This window comes from Eptesicus fuscus, chromosome 2 (genome assembly GCF_027574615.1).
Source record: "Eptesicus fuscus isolate TK198812 chromosome 2, DD_ASM_mEF_20220401, whole genome shotgun sequence".
NCBI lineage: Eukaryota > Metazoa > Chordata > Mammalia > Chiroptera > Vespertilionidae > Eptesicus > Eptesicus fuscus.
In genome coordinates, this window is record NC_072474.1 from 15,885,208 (window position 1) to 15,905,525 (window position 20,318).

Sequence of the window (20,318 nt, forward strand, 5' to 3'; positions counted from 1 at the left end):
CTTATTTATGTGTTGGGAAGTTAATTTGTGTGTGTGGGCAAGGGCGGGGGATGGGCGGGGAAAAAAGCAAGCAAGAATTTATTGACTGCCATATGTGGTGTGGGATCAGCCCGTTCTGTGTGTCCATCCCTCCTGTCTGTCTCACCGTGACTTCTTCATACCCTCAGCTATAGGACTTTGGTTCAGCTAGGTTTCAGGCAGCTCTAAGTGATGGTTGTTCTGTAGTTTAGTGGTAATTTTGATGTGGTTGTGAGACGTTCTGAGTACCGCATTTTACCTACTCTGCTGTCTTGTCCAGAAGCTTCCTGAGTTTCCTACTTTAGCACATGTTCACTGAGTTCATAGTCATCTCGGCTCATTGAGAGTTGTCTGTTCTCATTGGGTATTATTTCTAACTTTCAATTTATTTTTTGGGATCACTTCTATTTGGATTCATCATACCACTGAAATTGTTCCATCTGGTGGTCATACCTCAGTTATATTTCACTTCTCTCTCTGACATTTGATGTACATTGGTGACCACTTCATCCTTAAAATGCCTCCACTGGCTAACATGACTATATATACCTTTTTGTTCCCGAAATGCCTGAAACAATTCTTGACACATAGATTCTTATTAAAGTTATTTAATGATTAAATCACACCTGTTGTTTTGACTGGGTTTTAGTAATTCTCAAATAATATTTACAATCTCTAATTTTTTTTATTCTTTCTTATGCAATGCAATAACACGATTAGTCGACTAACTAGAGGAATTATTTAACACATTGCGGACTAAGTAGTTTTATTGCTAGCTTTACCCAGTGGCCAGGTAAGTTTCTGTTGAATGAGTACAAAAAAATGTTTTACATAAATGTTAAAGGCACGCTTTTAAATTAAATACCCATTGCATTTTGAAGTTATTTATTACATGTTCTTACAAGCTAATACCTTTTTAAAGTATTCGCGTGATTGGCCACAAGCCTTAGAATAGAAAACACAAGAATTCTCATGATCCCTGTCTGCAATGTGTTAAGAATGAGAGTAAAAAAGCATGATACATATGTAACTTAAATATTTTAACTTCAAACATTGGCCAGATTTTTCTCATCTCATTTGTGAAACCTATGTGACCTCCACACGTAGTTAGTCCCCTACTGTTTTGTTGTTGTTGTTTTTAATCCTGACCTGAGGACTTAGAGAGAGGAAGGGAGAGAGGAAGAGAAAGGAGGGAGAGAGAGAGAGAGAGAAAAAAAAAACAAACATCAGTTGGCTGCCTTCAGTGTGCTCCCCAACTGGGGATCAAACCTGAAACCCAGGTATGTGGCCTGACTGGGAATCAAACCAGCAGCCCTTTGTACTCAACCAACTGAGCCACTCCGGCGGGCTGTTCTGTTGTTTTTATACTTCGTATATATTTCCATTATAGCATGCATTGTGCTATAATGTCATTATTTTTTATATGTTATCCTCTAATCAACTATATGCTTTTTGAGGGCTGGATCTCAGTCTTATCCTTCTTCTTCCTATCACTTGCACAGGACTTGTAGATATTCCATGGATGTTTATTGAGTTAATCTGAATTTGTAACATAATAAGATAGAATCTAATATGATGTTAGAAACATAGTTCCAGCTTTGATTAATATTGAGGAAATATTTCTCTATTTCTGTTTTTGGATTTTAATTAAAAAAATTTTAAGTGTGAGCCCTAGCCGGTTTGGCCCAGGGGGTAGAGTGTCAGCCTGCAGACCAAGGGTCCTGGGTTTCATTCCAGTCAAGGACATGTACCTTGGTTACAGGCTCCTCCCTGGCCTGGGCCCTGGTCGGGGCTCATGCAGGAGGCTACCAATCAATGTGTTTCTCTCACATCGATGTTTCTCTCTGTCTTTCCCTCTTTCTTCTATTCTCCCTAAAAATCAATGGAAAAATATCCTCAGGTGAGGATTAACAAAAATTTTTTAAATAAAATAAAATTTTAAGTGTGGAATCTAATGAATTAATGAATTGCAAGGGTGGATTTAGGTGATTGGATATTCAATACTGTATTCTGAGGAACACTGATGCTATCTCCTTTTAATCTCCAGGACATTATTAGATTTCATCATACAGGAACATTTCCCCTCAGTAGATATCAAAGAGCCTAATAGATATGTGGTAAGTTTTTATTTTTTAAAAAAATATTTTTATTGATTTCAGAGAAGGAAGAGGAAAAGAGAGATAGAAGCATCAATGACGAGAGAATCATTGATCGGCTACCTCCTGCACATCCCCACTGGGGATCGAGGCCGAAACCTAGGCATGTGCCCTGACCAGGAATCAAACCATGACCTCTTGGTTCATAGGTCAATACTCAACCACTGAGCAACACTGTCTGGGCTGTGGTATGTTTTTAAAGAGAAAGAGCAATACTTTTGCTTTCTCTCATTGGCTGCCCACATTAGTGGTTACACCTTAGGACTTAAAAAAATTCAGTTAGGCAAGGAAATATAGAGCATCATGAACATTTTATTAGAGGAAGATAAGATGAACCCCTTCATAAACAAGGCATAGATAAGAAAGCTGTTTCCTTTGAAAGTTATCTAGAAGAAAAGAATAGGTGCTACTACATCCTAACTGTATACATTTTTGTTGTTGTTGTTAATCCTTCCACAAGGAGACAACCAAGGTTCATGACCTTGACCAGAATCGAACCCAGGACCCTTTGGTCTGCAGGCTGATGCTCTATCCACTGAGTCAAACCGGCTAGGGCTGTATACATTATTTTTTGAGAAGCATTCATAAGTTGATCACATATAGTCTTTTTCTCACCCATTAGATATTTCTAAAATGGTAGTTCTAAAGTAAATATAATAGGAAAATGTGATTTTCTATTTTTGTGAAAAAATTTTTATTCTTTTAAGAGTCACAGAGAAGAGAATCCATTGTTTTTCTTGGTGACTCATTTTAAAGTTTAATAATTCACTTCACTTACATTTATCTCCCTTGTGCTGAATTCTGATGCTTTTTCCTTTTTTTGTTAATCTTTACCCAAGGATATTTTTCCTGTTGCTCTCTAGAGAGACTGAGGAAGAAAGGAAGGGGAAGAGACAGAGAGAGGGAAGAGAGAGAGAGAGAGAGAGAGTGAGAGAGAGAGAGAGATTGAGAGATTGAGAGAGAGAGAGAGAGAGAGAGAAAAATAAAAATCAATGTAAAAGACATCCATCGGTTGCCTCCTGCACCCTGGCTGGGGATCGAACCTGCAACCCAAATACATGCACTTGACTGGGAATTGAACCTGAGGCCCTCTGGTGTATGAGCCACGCTCCAACCACTTAGCAACACTGGCCAGGGCACATTTTCCTTTTTTTATTGGACATGGAGAAAGCCTGGTCATCATGCTGTGTATGAGCCTTTTATATATTATTTCTAATTGAATAATTTTATGTTCTTCCATATATAATTTCTATTTCTTTAGTCATCTGTTGGCCAGCCTTTATAAAATCTGAAAAATTTCTTTAGGAATTTTTTTCCATTGTGGTATCTGAGACGGCACAACTTATTGCTCTGTGGATGTCTATTGGTTTTGCTCATGGTAAGTTATCTATTAATGTTTCACTCTCTGATGAGAAAGTAGAATTAATCTGTAGAGGCAGAAGACTTCTTTTTTTATGTATTTCAAAATATTCCTGCCGATGGGCTTCTTAACATTTATAACATACTAGAGGCCTTGTGCACGAAATTCATGCACGGCGGGGGGTGGGGGTGGCGGGGGGACTCCCCTCAGGCTGGCCTGTGCCCTCTCGCAATCCGGGACCCCAAGGGGGATATCAAGCCTAAACTGGCAGTCAGACATCCCTCTTACAATCCGGGATGCTGCATGCACCAGTGACCATACTTTCCATACAGGTGAAAGGCATCTTGCTGTTGTATGGGCAGCTACATTTTTTTTGCCCTGATTATAAAAAGTAGTACATAACATGATCCTTCTGAGGCAGTAGTACCATTTTCCCATCTTATGGGTGGAAAAACTGAAGCAGAGAGAAGTTAAGTAGTTGGCTTTGTCACACAGTTATAACTGTCAGAATCAGGGCTGACCACAAAATGTGCAAGTCAGAGTCCATGCATGTCATCACTGCATCATCTTATTTTTTCAGTGTTAGAGTAGCCTTGCCAGGTTTTAATTTTTAAATCTTAAGAGACTGTTCCCAATATATAGGGTACAGTCCCTAGGCCTGGCCGATGATCAGGGCCATCTGTGGGGCGACTGGTGGGCAGGGCGATGGGGGGGGGGCATTGAGCGTCTGCCCCCTGGTGGTCAATGCACATCATAGTGACCAGTTGTTCTGCCATTCAGTCGATTTGCATACTAGGGTTTTATTATATAGGATGAGTTTGTTTTTAGCAACAGAGAAACAATTTTCTCATGTTAAAATGGTTTTGAATTGAATAGTGTACACAAAATAGAATAAGAATGACCTTATGAGTATATATTTAGATTTCCTTAAAGGTATTTTTTAAAGTCTTTTTAAAAAAATATATTTTATTGATTTTTTACAGAGAGAAAGGGAGAGGGATAGAGAGTTATTTTAAAGTCTTAATTATAAAAGTACTAGAGGCCTGTTGCACGAATTTGTTTATGAGTGGTGTCCCTCGGCCTGGCCTGCGGGATTGGGCCGAAACCTGCTCTCTGACATCCCCCAAGGGGTCCCAGATTGCGAGAGGGCGTAGGCCAGGCTGAGGGGCCCCACCAGTGCACGATCAGGGCCAGGGAGGTATGTGGGAGGTTGGCCAGCTGGGGAGGGACCACAAGAGGGCTCTAGGGTGTGTCTGGCCTGTCTCGTTCAGTCCCAATTGGCTGGGCCCCAGCAGCAAGCTAACCTACCAGTCAGAGCGTCTGCCCCCTGGTGGTCAGTGCATGTCATAGTGAGCGGTTGAGTGGTCTTAGCATATCATTAGCATATTATGCTTTGATTGGTTGAATGGATGACTCGACAACCAGACACTTAGCATATTAGGCTTTTATTATATAGGATTACCTGCTTATGGTAAAGAATTTAAAATATAGGTAATTTTGAGTTCCATTCTCTAGAATAATCATTATTAACCATTTCATATCAAGTTTTCTAGACTATGTTGATGATATTCATATGTCTCCTACAAAAACATCAGGGTGGTATTGCAAGGAATATCTGCCTGAACTATGAATAACTGAAAAGCAAGTTCTGTATATACTAAGGTCTCTAGATAAATACCAAAGGAGGACTCCACATTGTAGAACTTCTTGAAGTTGGCTTGCAAAACTTCTTAAAACTGGCTTTAATTTTCACACGATCTTTGTATCTTTCTTAGGGCTGGATGGGAAACAGGGTAGGTGTTTCAGAGTTTTTGCTATTATGAACTGTCTTGCAGTGACCACCATGCAACTGCTAGAAATTGAGAGTAAATAAGAGGAAGTTTGAGAATACAAAGATGAGTTTTTAAAAATTTTTTAATGCAATATTTTGTTGATTTCATAGAGGAAGGGAGAGGGAGAAAGAGATAAAAACATCAATGACGAGAGGGAATCATTGGCTGCCTCCTGCACTCCCCTCACTGAGATCGAGCCCACAACTGAGTCATGTGCCCTGATCGGGCATTGAATTGTGGCCTCCTGGTTTGACGCTCAACCACTGAGCCTCTGAGGCCAGGCTCGAAAATAGTTTTTTAAGGTAAACCCCTAAAAGTGGAATTGCTGGGTTAGAGAGTCTGTACATTTAACATTTTGATGAACAGAACCATCTTCCTCTGAAAAAGGTTGAAACCCTCTCTATTGAACACGGTGCCACCATGCACAAGAACCTGTATTAGGCTGGTGTGTCCATGGCTTCCTCCTGTCCCACACTCAGCCCCCATTCATGAGCCCTGCATCTAAGAGGTCTTTCTCGCCCTACCTCCCGCACTGCTCGTGGTCTGCCACTCAGTACTGTTAATGGGGGTGGGTATCCACATTTTCATCTTTCCCCCTTCTCACAGCCTTTGAAAATTAATTTTATTCCTTTACTAGTCTCAGTTCCATTCCAAATAACATGTATTTTATTTTTTTTTTTATTTATTTTTGTTTATTTTTATTTTTTTTTCAATTTTTTAATTAAGGTATTATATGTGTACATATCTTACCATTGCCCCCCCCCCCACCCCACTCCCATATAACATATATTTTAAACAACTGCTAGAAATTGAGAGTAAATAAGAGGAAGTTTTATTTCTTGGGACTAAATTATTGGAAATCTTTGGGGACAGAGGAGTATAAAACAAAAGGCTAAATTTATTTTTAAAATATAGTTTTAATATAAAACTATTTGTCTTCTTTAATTAAACTTTTCAATTGATAATTAAATTTTGCTTCTTTCTAAAACAAATGCATTTCCATGACCTTTTCCATTCTGGAAAATTTTATACAGTTAAAAAATGCTTTTGTTATTTTATCATGTTTTTGGAAATTTTTGTTGTTTTAGGTGTTTGTAATACTGATAACTTCAGTTTGTTGTCCATTACAATTGACTATGGTCCATTTGGTTTTATGGAAGCCTATAACCCAGGTATGTATGATTTATATGTATATATAAATACCTTATTCACAAGTTTATTTTAGATAAACTGTTACAGCTAATACAATGATGGGGTAGTAAAAGAATTGGGATCATTTGAAGAATGGTAGTTTTGTGTTGTACTCAATCTTCTAGGTGCTATAGAGATACAAAAATGAGTTCCTTGTAACTTCTGCCCTTAAAGAATCACATGTTAGTGAAGATGACCTGAAGGACAGTAGGGAATATGTTGTCAGACGTGAGTTTGGTTTCGGGCATCTGACCCTTAATGGCTCTGTGCCCTTGGACAAGTTACTTAATCTCTCACTTACTAACCTATAAAATGGAGGTAACACTAATATAATACTTGACACTGGAAGGATGAGAGCGGGCTTTGTGGACAACATACTACTTGAGTTGGAGTTTGAATTCTGTATTTGATGACCTGAAAATTCTTGTATATTAGAAATATATTCATCTATTAGGCAAATATTCATATTATAAAATATTTTCATGTGTATGGACATTAAATATTTATATTACTTTTGAGTTAAATGGTTAATGTCAGAAAAAGCTTTACCTAATAAATAGAAATTTATTAAGTTTATATATGAAGAAAACATTGTCATTATCCTTACTATATGAAGATAGTATTTTTGTTTTAAACAGATTTTGTGCCAAACACATCTGATGAGGAAAGAAGATATAAAATAGGAAATCAGGCCAATATTGGGATGTTTAATTTGAATAAGTTGTTACAAGCTCTAAACCCATTACTGGATCCAGGGCAAAAGCAGCTGTGAGTAAATCCTAAACCTACTAATTAAATCTGTGTGAAAATATATTTGTAAAATAATCATTTTTTATTTTTATTGATTTCAGAAAGGAAGGGAGAGGAAGGGAAAGGGAGAGAGATAGAAACATCAATGATGAGAGAGAATCATTGATCGGCTGTCTCCTGCATGCCCCTTACTGGGGAAAAAATGATCATCTTTGACAAGAAAGTGACATTTTGAAAACCAGCTTATTATTTAGTCTTTAATAATGACAGCATTTCAAACTCTATATTTTTCTCTAATTCACTTTTGGCTTTTTTCCATAGTTATCAGGATAAGTTGTTTTTATATTTATTGCTTTTTAGATGTGAAATTTTAGTTTATTTCTTCTTTGATTTAAGAGTTATTGATCACTCTTTCTTAATTTCTAAGTAGGTGGACTTAATATGTCCATATTTTTGTGATCAAAGAATATGTTTGGTAAAATCTGCTATTCAAAACGTGTTAAGGATTCTTTATGGCATAGCCTTGCTTTACCTTAAGAGTGAGGGCCTGAAGCAGCCACCGGTCCCGGATTATGTTAGGATTTTGTTGATCTACCACTGGACATTGAATTTCTTGAGGGCAGGGACCACAATTTATTTATTTCTGTGTCTCCAATGTATTTGCTAGAAGATAAAACATATTTTGTTTTATACTCTCCTCTCCACCCCCACAATCAAAAATTTACAGTACAAAATCCCAAATGGAAGACAAGGCATATAGTTATTTTATTAAGAGTCTCATGCTCTACCGACTGAGCTAGCTGGGCACTTCCGACATATAGTTATTTTATTAATCCCAGGTAGCAAAAAATTACTACAATAAAGATTTTAAAAAGTTTATATCCATACATGGTTTTCTTAATTAATTAATTAATTAAAAACTATATTGGTAATATAGTCAGATAATGAAAAATCAAAGTGATATAAAATGATATTCATTAAGCAGCCTTTATCCCACCCTTGTCTCTATTAATTTTATATCTCTTTAGTTCTGCAGAGTTCATTCAGTCATTCAACAAATATTTATTGAGGTGCTCAGTATGTGCCAGACACTGTTGTAAGTGCTAAGGGGATAGCACTGAATAAAACAGCACAATAATTGTGCCCTGATAGTGCTTACTTTTGGTGGGAGAGACAGTCAATAAACAGAGCAAATAAGTTCTATAACATATTAGAAGGAGATAAATGCTATAGAGAAAAATAAAGCATTGGGCAGGGAGCATAGGTGGGGGGAAGAAGGTTTGCAGTTTTAAGAGGACGGTCAGCAAAGAACTTGAGTAAAGGCTCGAAGGAGTAACAGGAGCAAACTATGCAGGTATCTACAGGCAAGGGGGTAGCCTGTGAAAGGCCCTGAGGTGGGAGGGAGTGTGTGTGTGTGTGTGTGTGTGTGTGTGTGTGTGTGTGTGTGTGTGTGTGTGTGGGCGGGGGTGGGTGGGTGGGCTAAGGAACAGCAAGACGATTGCAGTAGAATGAGCAAGGGGAAGCGTTGTAGATGAGATCGGGAAGGTAAAGCGAACAGAGCTCCAGAATGTGTTGAGTTTTTATGTAACTGAAGATACATGTGAGAATGTTAAGAAATAGAAACTGTTTGTTTAAAGATGGGCTTAAGGTTAAAAACTCGAATTTTTATATTTTTATGAAATATTTCACTATATGTTCATACTTTCAGACAAGTAAAATATTGTGTTGGGTAAGTTGCTTCTAATGAATTATGTTTAGCCTAAGATGATTTTAAAAATATACCAAAAAACACACATTTATATCAACATTTATCCTGTAATCTAATTATATATAGTAGTATTTCAGGAATGACATGGTGTGATTTATACTATATCCAAATCTTTGAGACAATAAATTTGTATTGATAATTTTCTCTATGATCTATAATAATAAAAGTATAATATGCTAATTAGACCGGATAGCCGAACCTTCCGGATGTCCTTCCTGACGAAGCTGTGGTGGCAGGGGCCAAGGCAGAGGTGGTTAGGGGCAATCAGGCAGGCAGGCAGAGTGATTAGGGGAAATCAGGCAGGCAGGCAGAGTGGTTAGGGGCAATCAGGCAGGCAGGCAGGCGAGCAGTTAGGAGCCTGCAGTCCCAGATTGCGAGAGGGTGCAGGTCGGGCTGAGGGAACCACCCCCTCCTCTAGTATGATATATAATTAAATCACTAAACAAGAATCAGTAGCACATAATCTAATGTTATTTAATACCTGAGAAGGTTCTCTTTGTTCTTGTAAAATGTAATTCAAGAATGCTAATTTTAGCCCTAGCTGGTTTGGCTTAGTGGATAGAGCCTTGGCCTTCGGACTGTAAGGGTCCCGGGTTCGATTCCAGTCAAGGGCACATGCCCAGTGGGGGCGCATGCAGGAGGCAGCCGATCAATGATTCTCTCTCATCATTAATGTTTCTATCTCTCCCTCTCCTTTCCTCTCTGAAATCAATAAAAAACATGTTAAAAAATGATAATTTTAAGTCAAGGTTTAACTGTTCTTTTTTTCTTTCTATAGTGCCGCTCAGATTCTTGAGGGATATCCTGTTCTCTATTACACAAGGTTTGTCCTTTTTGAATGCAGATGTTAAAGCATCCTGGTTGGTTTGAGGACAAGTCTTAAAATAGTGAGAATTTTAATAACATATTAAATTGACATTTCTTCTTTTAGATTTAGAGAATTGTTCAAAGCCAAATTGGGACTACTTGGAGAAAGGAAAGGTGATGATGATTTAATTGCATTTCTCTTACATGTGAGTTTATCATTTAATCTCTTTTTCTGATTAACATTTGAATTATTAATTAGCATCTTCTCAAAGAGCTGAGATTGATAAATATACTTATTTTCATTAGCTCATGGAAAAGACAGAAGCTGATTTTACAATGACATTTCGGCAACTCAGTGAGATTACTCAAAGCCAGTTACAGGAGCTCAACATTCCTCAGGTATTCATTAGTGACATTTGGCTTTTTTTAACTGGATTATTGAGGTATAATTTATATTCCATAAAATTTCACTCACCTTAAGTATACAATTCAGTGATTTTTAACTAATTTACATATTTGTGCAGTTATCACAATGCAATTTTGGAACAATTCCATCACACCTTGGTCCTTTGTGCCCACTTGCAGTCAGTCTTTGCTCCTACGCCCAGCTCCCAGCAACTACTAATTTATTTTCTATGTCTCATGGTTTTCACTTTCTAGACATTTCCTATCAATGGAATCATACAATATGTGGTCTTTTGCATCTGCCTTCTTCACTTTGCATATTTTGAGGCTCATTCATGTTGTAACTTGTATCAGTAGTTCTTGCCTCTTTATTTCATTGTATAGACATACCATATTTTACTGATGCATTAGGACCATTTCCATCTTTGGGTGTTTTGAATAAATATTGCTCTGTACATTTGTGTACAAGTTTTTGTGTGAACATATGTTTCATTTCCCTTGTGTATATTCTAGGAGTGGAATTGCTGGATGGTTTAGTAAATTTGTTTAAATTTTAAACTGTTTTCAAAGTGGCTGCACTTAATTCACTTTTAAAAATATATGTTGCTGCCCTAGCTGATTTGGCTCAATGGATAGAGCATCGGCCTGTGGACTGAAGGGTCCTGGGTTCGATTCCAGTCAAGGACACGTACCTGGTCGGGGCACATGTGGGAGGCAACCAATTGATGTGTCTCTCCACTCTCTAAAAAAAAAAAAATCAATGGAAAAATATCAAGTGAGGATTAACAAAAAAAAAGCATATATGTTGCCTTTTCATTTCAATTATAATACATAGAATATATTATTTATGGAATAATATGGGTATTGCCAGAAGATTTCTATTTATTATGTATTTTTAGAAACATATCTATTTTTAAGGTCTCAGTCTTATATATTACAGTTATTGTTTTTATCATTGTTGAGATTAAAACCTAGTCTTACTTTTTTAAATTTTAATTTCTTCATTATCTTTCATGACATTCTCTATAATGTTATCTTTTTATAATTCAGAAGATATTCAGCCTCATTTATGCACTCATTCAACATGTACTTATTGAGAACTCACTGTTGTTGACAGTTTATTCTGGGATAGGCATTATAGTAAATGTTTTACAAAATAATAAAAATTTATTTATTTATTTATTTATTTATTTATTTATTTTATTTTTTTTATTTTAATGAATCTTTATTGTTCAGATTACAATTGTTTCTCCTTTTTCCCCACATATCTCCCCACCACCCAGTTCCTACCCCCCCCTTTTCCCTTACCTCCCCCCCCGCTGTCCTTATCCATAGGTGTATGATTTTTGTCCAGTCTCTTCCCATACTCCCCACACATACACCCCTTTACCCCTGAGAATTATCAATCCACTCCCATTCTATGCCTGATTCTATTAAGTTCACCAGTTTATTCTGTTCCTCAGATTTTTAATTCACTTGACTTTTAGATTCACTTGTTGATAGATATGTATTTGTTGTTCATAATTTTTATCTTTCTTCTTCTTTTTCCTCTTTTTAAAGAATACCTTTCAGCATTTCATATAATGCTGGGTTGGTGTTGATGAACTCCTTTAGCTTTTTCTTATCTGTGAAGCTCTTTATCTGGCCTTCAATTCTGAATGATAACTTTGCTGGGTAGAGTAGTCTTGGTTGTAGGTTCCTGCTATTCATCACTTTGAATATTTCTTGCCACTCCCGTCTGGCCTGCATGGTTTCTGTTGAGAAATTAGCTGATAATCGTATGGGAGCTCCCTTGTAGGTAACGAACTGTTTTTCTCTTGCTGCTTGTAAGATTCTCTCTTTGTCTTTTGCTCTTGGCATTTTAATTATGATGTGTCTTGATGTGGTCCTCTTTGGATTCCTTTTGTTTGGGGTTCTGTGTGCTTCCTGGACTTGTAAGTCTATTTCTTTCATCAGGTGGGGGAAGTTTTCATTCATTATTTCTTCAAATAGGTTTTCAGCATCTTGCTCTCTCTCTTCTTCTGGTACCCCCATAATTCTGATGTTGGTTCGCTTGAAGTTGTCCCAGAGGCTTCTTACACTATCTTCAACTTTCTGAATTCTCTTCTCTTCATGCTTCTCTGGAGGAGTGTCCTTGGCCTCTTTGTATTCCAAATCTTTGAGTTGATTCTTGCAATCCTCTAGTCTGCTTTTGGGTCTCTGTATAATATTTTTTATCTCAGTCAGTGTATGTTTAATTTCTAGTTGGACCTCATTGAATTTATCGGCCTTTTCCATGAAATTCTTGAAAAACCTTATAACCGTGGTTTTGAACTCTATGTCCAGTCGCTTGTTCTCCTCCATTTCTTTGGTTTGTGATCTGTTTCCTTGCCTTCTCATATTCTCTGCTTCCCTAAGTTGGTAGGGTAGTTTTGTGTACTAGGTGTCCTATTGGTTCAACGGGTCAGCCTCCCAGTTACTTGAGGTGGACACTCTTGGTGTACCCTTGTGTACTGTGTGTCCCCCAGCAGGAGCTACAGCAAGGGCTAGTTTTCTCCTCCTTTGCTTGGGCGGTTTTGGAGCAGTCTGACTGGAGCTGCAGTTGGTTAAGCTGCTCCAGAACAGGCCATTTATATGCAAAAGCCGCTGTGTGGAGCCGGGGCCTCAGGGCTGGGTGGGGTCTCAGGGCGTCACTAGGCTAGGGCGTGGCCAACGGCGATGGCTGCCATCAGCCGTCTCTGCCTTTCCACGTTTCCAAGTCCCTGCGCCCCGCGCTCCAGCGCAGTAAACAATGATTGCTGGGCGCACCACTGCAAAAGTCACTCTCACTTTCCGACCCGATGGCCGAGAGTCCAGCTTCTCCCCGTAGGTGCCTGGGTCCCCCGAGTGTCCCCAGAAACTGGATTTCAGAGTGATCGGGAGCTTGTCTCCCTGCGGGTTGAAGAAAAGCCGCGCACCCAGCCGCCCGCCAGCCCGATTCGCGTGCCTCCGTACCTCAGCTTTTCAGCGATTGTGCTTCTTTCTCTTCTTAGTTGTAAATCTTCCACTCAGCCAGCTTTCCCGTGGTTCTGGGTGGTAGACGTTTTTGTCTTTTAGTTGTATTTTTGAAATTGTTGTGTGAGGCAGCAGATTAGTTGTTTAACTATGCCGCCATCTTGGTTCCTCCTTACAAAATAATAAAAATTTATTAATAATATAGTAACAGTAATAGCTAACATTTGAGTCCTTATTAGGTTCTAGACACTATTCTAAGCATTTTATATATAAAATCTGTGACATAACATATAAGGTAATACCATTGTGATCTCTGTTTTACCAATAAAGAAGTGGAGGCATAGAGAGATTAGGTAACTAGCGCCAGGTCACACAGCTAGTAAAAGTCTGGATGGATTCAAACACAGGCAGCTTTCCCCAGAGTTCACGCTCCTAGTAATTCCCAAGCTCTTTTTCATTTAAAAAAAGGATGGACCACTTCTTCCCGCAGTCCCTTGATCCAGGCAGTCACCAAAGGAAAGTATCTTGGGCTAAGTCGTAAGGCTGGAATTAGAGTCCTGTGGAGTTTTCACAGTCCTTTTCATGCGTATGTTTAGGGGGAAGTATTCTGTAGTGACTGGAGAGAGCTGGCCCTGGCAGCAGAGCAGGTGCTTCCAATCCAGGGTTCCCCTTTGACAGGCTGTGTGAGCTTGTACACGTTTCTCAGTTTCTCTCACCCTCACTTGTTTCATCCATAAGATAGGATTAGTAATAATGCCTACCTCATCGGTGCTCAATAATGTTGTCTAGCAGTAGAGATTTCAGACTTCAGTTTTTTCAGCGTGATCTCCACATGGAGTTTAAAGGAAAGGGTGCCGTGATCGAAACTATATTACTAGAGGCTTCGTTCAGCTCTGACCACTCATTTACAACTATTTTCAAACAAAAGTAGCTGTCAGTGTTGGAAATGAGAGTTAAACTAGTGTTCTTTGAAAAAGAAGCATAGTGTTACTGTAAAGATAGGTATGGACCATAGTAATTATAAGAAAAATTATTTTTCTCATGGGCATGGATAGCCTTAAATTACATTTCAAGGAATGATTTGAATTAAAAAATGTCTACCTATTCAGTGGGAAATACAGAAAAATGTTAACCAATAAGAATCTTTGATATAATTGAAAAAATTATTAATGATGAATCTATCAGAACTAATTATCATTTAATGTGTAGAAAACTGAGACAGAGTGATGTTAAAGTGACTTCTTCAAGTCTTTGACAGATATCAATAGTTAAATTACTAAGAGTTGGGAAAATTTAATTGTGAAGAGCTCATTACACTTTTAATCATTTAAATAGTTCATTTCTGTCTTTGGAATATGAAACCTTTTCAACCCCCTGACTTTTAGGTAGAGCTAATTGCTCATTCTTTTGTGTTCCCTTATCCTTTATATATATATATATATTTATATATACATAAACACACACACACACACTAGAGTACTAGAGGCCCAGTGCATAAAATTTGTGCACGGGTAGGGTCCCTAGGCCTGGTCGGCGATCAGGGCTGATCGGGGCCTTCCAGCTGCTGGCTGGGGCCTTCCTTCTTTCTGCACCGCCTCCTGGTGGTCAGCGCATGTCATAGTGAGCAGTCGGTCTCCTGGTTGAACTCCTGTGGGGAAAATTTGCATATTAAGCTTTTATATATATATATATAGATTTCTATAGCACTCATATATAATCCTATCTAATAAAAGAGTAATATGCAAATTGACCATCACTCCAATACACAAGATGGCCCCCCCTATGTGGACACAAAATGGCTGCCACAAGATGGCCAGCAGGGGAGGGCAGTTGTGGGCGATCAGGCCAGCAGGGGAGGGCAGCTGAGAGGAACCTGGCCTGCAAGGGAGGGCAGTTGAGGGCGACAAGGCCTGCAGGGGAGGACAGTTGGGGGGGACCCAGGCCTGCAGGGGAGGGCAGTTAGGGGAGACCAGGCCAGCAGGGGAGGGCAGTTAGGGGTGACCGGGCTGGCAGGGGAGGGCAGTTAGGGGTGACCGGGCTGGCAGGGGAGGACAGTTGGGGGGGAGCAGGCCTGCAGGGGAGGGCAGTTGGGGGCGACTAGGCCAGCAGGGGAGGGCAGTTAGCGGTGACCAGGCCTGCATGGGAGGGTAGTTGGGGGCGACCAGGCCTGCAGGGGAGGGCAGTTTGGGGTGACCAGGCCAGCAGGGGAGGGCAGTTAGGGGTAACCAGACTGACAAGGGAGGGTAGTTAGGGGTTACCAGGCCAGCAGGGGTGGGAAGTTGGGGGCAACCAGGCCTGTAGGAAAGAATAGTTAGGAGTGACCAGGCTGGCAGGGGAGGACAGTTAGGGGTGACCAGGCCAGCAGGAGAGGCCAGTTAGGGGCAATCGGGCTGGCAGGGGAGCAGTTAGGTTTCAATCAGGCTGGCAGGGGAGTGGTTAGGGGGTGATCAGGCTGGCAGGCAGAAGCGGTTAGGGCCAATCAGGCAGGCAGGCGAGTGGTTAGGAGCCAGCAGTCCTGGATTGTGACAGGCAGTCGGACATCTCTCAAAGGGGTCCCAGATTGGAGAGGGTGAAGGCTGAGCTGAGGGACACCCCCCCCCCGCATGAATTTTGTGCAGCGGGCCTCTAGTATATTTATAAATACATATATTTCTAAAATGGAATTGAATATTTACACACTTTCCTTAAATACAGGGATCATGTCTTTTGTTTTCGTTAATCTTTGCCAGAGGATATTTTTTCCATTGCTTTTCAGAGAGTGGAAGGGAGGGAGGGAAGGGGAGGAGAGAAAGAGAGAGAGAGACAGAGAGACAGAGAGAGACCTCAATGTGAGAGACATATTGACTGGTTGCCTCCCACAACCACCCCAACCAGGGGCGGGGAGCAAACCTGCTATCTTTCCCACCTAATAAAATTCCTAACAATAGTTGATGTTGCATAAGTATTTGTTAAATGGACTAATAGATGACTAAATAAAATGCAGTTGCAAATTAAGTTATTAAAAGTAAATTATTTTAAGGGAATTCTATATTTAAAGGAAAACTTGGTAATACAAGTATTCATGTGTATGTAATCTCTATTGGTAAGAACTTTGTATATTTTTCATTTCTCTTAAACCATGTCATTACATGGATGTCTATGAATTAGAATTTTGGAATTATATATATATATACTAGTAGCCCATTTGCAGGAAGAATCCTGCAAGCGGCTGCTGCGGCCGAGTGCGCTGCTGCTGCCGCCGCCGTTGCAGCCGCCGCACCTGCACCCGCGCGCTGCTGCCGCCTGCCCCGCTCCACCCCGCTCCGCCCCGCCTGGGCTTTCCCTCTGGCAGCCACCTTGCTTTCCGCTTTTCCTCCCTCTTCCTTCTAAGTTGTCTTCAGTCTTCACTCCTCCCTCCCTCAGCGTATGCAAATTAACCACCATCTTTGTTGGGTAATTTGCATACTCGCCCTGATTGGCTGGTGGGTGTGGCTTTGACTGGTGGGCGTGGCTTGGGCGTAGCGAAGGTGCGGTCAATTTGCATATTACTATTTTATTAGGTAGGATTATAATAGTATTTCTTTTTAATATACTTCTACTTGAAATAGTATACTTTAAAAAATATGGATAGTATAAGAATGTAATTAAAAGAAACACAGAGTTAAACTGAACAAACATTAATAGAATAAGCAGTCTATTACTATATTTTCATTTAGCAATTTTGGGCACTGAAGATGATTTCAAAACATGAACTCTTTCCTGCCTGGGTGTCCCAGTACCTTTTGAGACTGATGAGGTAAGGTAATCTAATGATTTACAAAAAAACATGTGACGTATTACTTTAGCATAGTCAATCCATGAGATCCCTCCCTTTCCATTTTTTACCATTACCTTTTTACTCCTGGGTACCTTGCACTGGTTGAGGCGTCTGTAGTAACACTTCACCCATGGGGAGCGCACTTAACTGTTCACCTCAGCTCTCCAATAACACAGTTCCCCAGGCTTCCCAAGCCCTGGAGCAGGAGAGCTCCTTAGGCTCTTATCCAACGTTTACTTATTGGCACATCTTGTACAATTTTAAGAAGTTACCTTGTTTTGTAACTCAAATGAACTAGAAGCAACAAACAAGAAAGAGTAAAGGAGTTGTAGGTAGAGGCAGCTGAATGAAAACCGCAGGACACACAGGAGCAAATAGCCCGTCACAGTTTAATGGCCACTGAGATCTATTTATTAAGATTATCCTGAGTAATCAAGAAAAAGGTAAAATATTTTCAGAAAACTGTTTAAAGTAAGGAAAGGTTTCAGTCAATTTTTACTATTTTTAGACAAATATTTTTAACTTGTAAAAGTAAAAGGGTTGGTATTGTCTAAAATAACTAAACAAGGTAGTATTTTACATGTTTAATCAATTCAGTATTTTCTATATTCCTACTGATTCAATGTGATTAAAAAATTTTTTTCAATATTTGTCTTATGAAGTAATTCCTATCCTTTTGGAAAAAAGATATAGCTTGGAAAGATGGTAGATAATTTTGTCTTTTGTTTTATTTATTTTTAGTAACATGAATGATTCGGATTTTGAAAGAAGAAAAAGAATGATGAGTAAGTAATCATTTTGATGTTTTAAAAACTTTAAATAATCACATAAAAGCAACATTTTAAAAACCAGAAGTAATTACGTGAGGGAACTAAGTTTTTGTTTTTGTTTTTAAACTGGAAGAATTCTAGATGAATAAATTTTAGTTGAATTGAAGTATTATATATGAACTTTCTAATTCTAGTGGGTGATTTTTTAAAAATATATATATTTTTGCTGATTTTTTACAGAGAGAAAGGGAGAGGGATAGAGAGTTAGAAACATCGATGAGAGGAACATTGATCAGTTGCCTCCTGCACACCCCCTACTGGGGATTGAGCCTGCAACCCAGGCATGTGCCCTGACTGGGAATCGAACCCGGGAACTTTTAGTCCACGGCCCAACACTCTAATCACTGAGCCAAACTGGTCAGGGCTCTAGTGTGTAATTTTAACTCAGAGTATGAAAACTCTGTGTTTAGTAAGTTTGCATACTGGTCTTAAAGTAATATAGTCTTAAAAGATGGTGGAGAGATAGGAAAATGGCTTGGGTTATGGTGGAAAGAACGTGAGTTTTAGAATCTGGCAGTTGAGGCCTAGCCAGCTTGGCTCAGTGGATAGAGCGTCGGCCTGCGGACTGAAGTGTCCCAGGTTCAATTCCGGCCAAGGGCACATGCCTGGATTGCGGGCTTGATCCCCAGTGGGGGGCGTTTAGGAGGAAGCCAATCGATGATTGTCGCTCATCATTGATGTTTCTCTCTCTCTGTCTCCTCCCTTCCTCTCTGAAATCAATAAAGAAATATATTAAATAAAAAAAAAAAAGAATCTGGCAGTTGAATCACATCTTGCCACTTTAAAAAAAAAATCTTTATTGTTGAGAGTATTACAGATATACCCCTTTGGTCTCCCCATTGCCCTCCTCTACCAGGTTCCCAACCTACCCCAGGCCTTCACCACCCTATTGTCTGTGTCCATAGGTAATGCATATATGCATATAAGTTCTTTGGTTAATCTCTTTCCAACCCCCTCCCCCGCTTTCCTCTGAAATTCTTCAGTCTGTTCCATGTTTCCATGCCTCTGGTTCTGTTTTATTCATTAGTTTATTTTGTTCCTTAGATTTCTTGTTTGTTTATTTGATTTTTAGATTCAATTGTTGATAGATACGTATTTATTGCCATTATATTGTCCATATTTTTTATCTTTTTCTTCTTCACTGCTTTTCTCTTGCTGCTTTTAAGATTCTCTCTTTAACTTTGGCATTTTAATTATGATGTGTCTTGGTGTGGGCCTCCTTGGGTTCCTCTTGTTTGGGACTCCCTGTGTTTCCTAGACTTGTAAGTGGATTTCTTTCATCACATAGGGGAAGTTTTCTGTCATTATTTATTCAAATAGATTTTCAGTATCTTGCTCTCTCTTCTCCTTCTTGGCACCCCATAATGCAAATATTGGTATGCTTAAAGTTGTCCCAGAGGCTCCTTACACTATCTTTGTATTTTTGGATTCTTTTTTCTTTTTGCTCTTCTGATTGGGTGGAATCCTCTACTCTACTATGGAATCCCTGAAAATTATTCTTTTTTTTTAAATTTCTTTATTGATTAAGGTGTCACATATTTGTCCTCATCCCCCCATTCCCATCCCACACCCCTCCCCACGGATGCCCCAACCCCCCGTTGAACTTAACCGTTGGATAGGCTCATATGCATGCACACAAGTCCTTTTGTTGATCTCTCCCCCCCCCCCCCAACCTCCCCTATCCTCCCTCTGAGGCCCGATAGTCCGATCGATGCCTCCTTGTTTCTGGTTCTGTTCTTGTTCATCAGTCTATGTTGTTCATCATTTCCCCTAGATGAGCGAGATCATGTGTCACTAGAGATATACTTATAAGAACTGAATGTGAGACGAGCAATAATAGTTATGCTGACAGGCAAATGAATCAGTCTGTAGTGAGTTTCTTTCTGGACCAACAGTTCTTTAGAGACCCAATTTCAATGTCCACCAGTTCCTTATGTGTACATGTCAGCACTGACCCCTCAGCTCTGGATGGTGGACAAATGGTGGTGACGGAGGTCCGACTCCCTCTGGTTTGGTCTCGGCCGGACCCAGGGGCACGGCTTCACCTGGATCCAGGGACACATGGCCTCACCCGGACCCGGGGGCGTGTGGCCTCTCCCAGACCCAGGGGCGCGTGGCCTCACCCGGAGCTAGGTGCGCAAGGCCTCACCCGGACCCGGGACCCAGCCTCACCCGGATCCAGGGACACATGGCCTCACCTGGACCCGGGGGCGCGTGGCCTCTCCCAGACCCAGGGGCGTAGCCTCACCCAGACCCAGGGACACGTGGCCTCACCTGGACCCGGGGGCACGTGGCCTCTCCCATACCCAGGGGCGCGTGGCCTCACCCGGACCTAGGTGTGCGAGGCCTCACCCGGATCCAGGGACACATGGCCTCACCCGGACCCGGGGGCGCGTGGCCTCTCCCAGACCCAGGGGCGCGTGGCCTCACCC

The 20,318-nt window shown here is 40.2% G+C and overlaps 1 protein-coding gene across 2 annotated transcripts in view; it reads left to right on the top strand.

Annotated features, from left to right (window-relative positions):
* The window catches only part of LOC103304517 (protein adenylyltransferase SelO-like), a 76,309-nt gene that overhangs the window by 19,254 nt on the left and 36,737 nt on the right, over positions 1–20,318 (top strand). The window contains exons 10-18 of one of the 2 annotated variants that reach the window (XM_054725652.1): positions 2,066–2,135; positions 3,480–3,552; positions 6,455–6,538; positions 7,196–7,325; positions 9,854–9,898; positions 10,007–10,088; positions 10,189–10,281; positions 16,956–17,035; positions 17,798–17,841. In XM_054725652.1, the coding sequence (XP_054581627.1) occupies positions 2,066–2,135; positions 3,480–3,552; positions 6,455–6,538; positions 7,196–7,325; positions 9,854–9,898; positions 10,007–10,088; positions 10,189–10,281; positions 16,956–17,035; positions 17,798–17,841 (701 nt within the window). The remainder of the gene's footprint in view (positions 1–2,065; positions 2,136–3,479; positions 3,553–6,454; positions 6,539–7,195; positions 7,326–9,853; positions 9,899–10,006; positions 10,089–10,188; positions 10,282–16,955; positions 17,036–17,797; positions 17,842–20,318) is intronic. The other variant, XM_054725656.1, reaches the window with a different exon arrangement.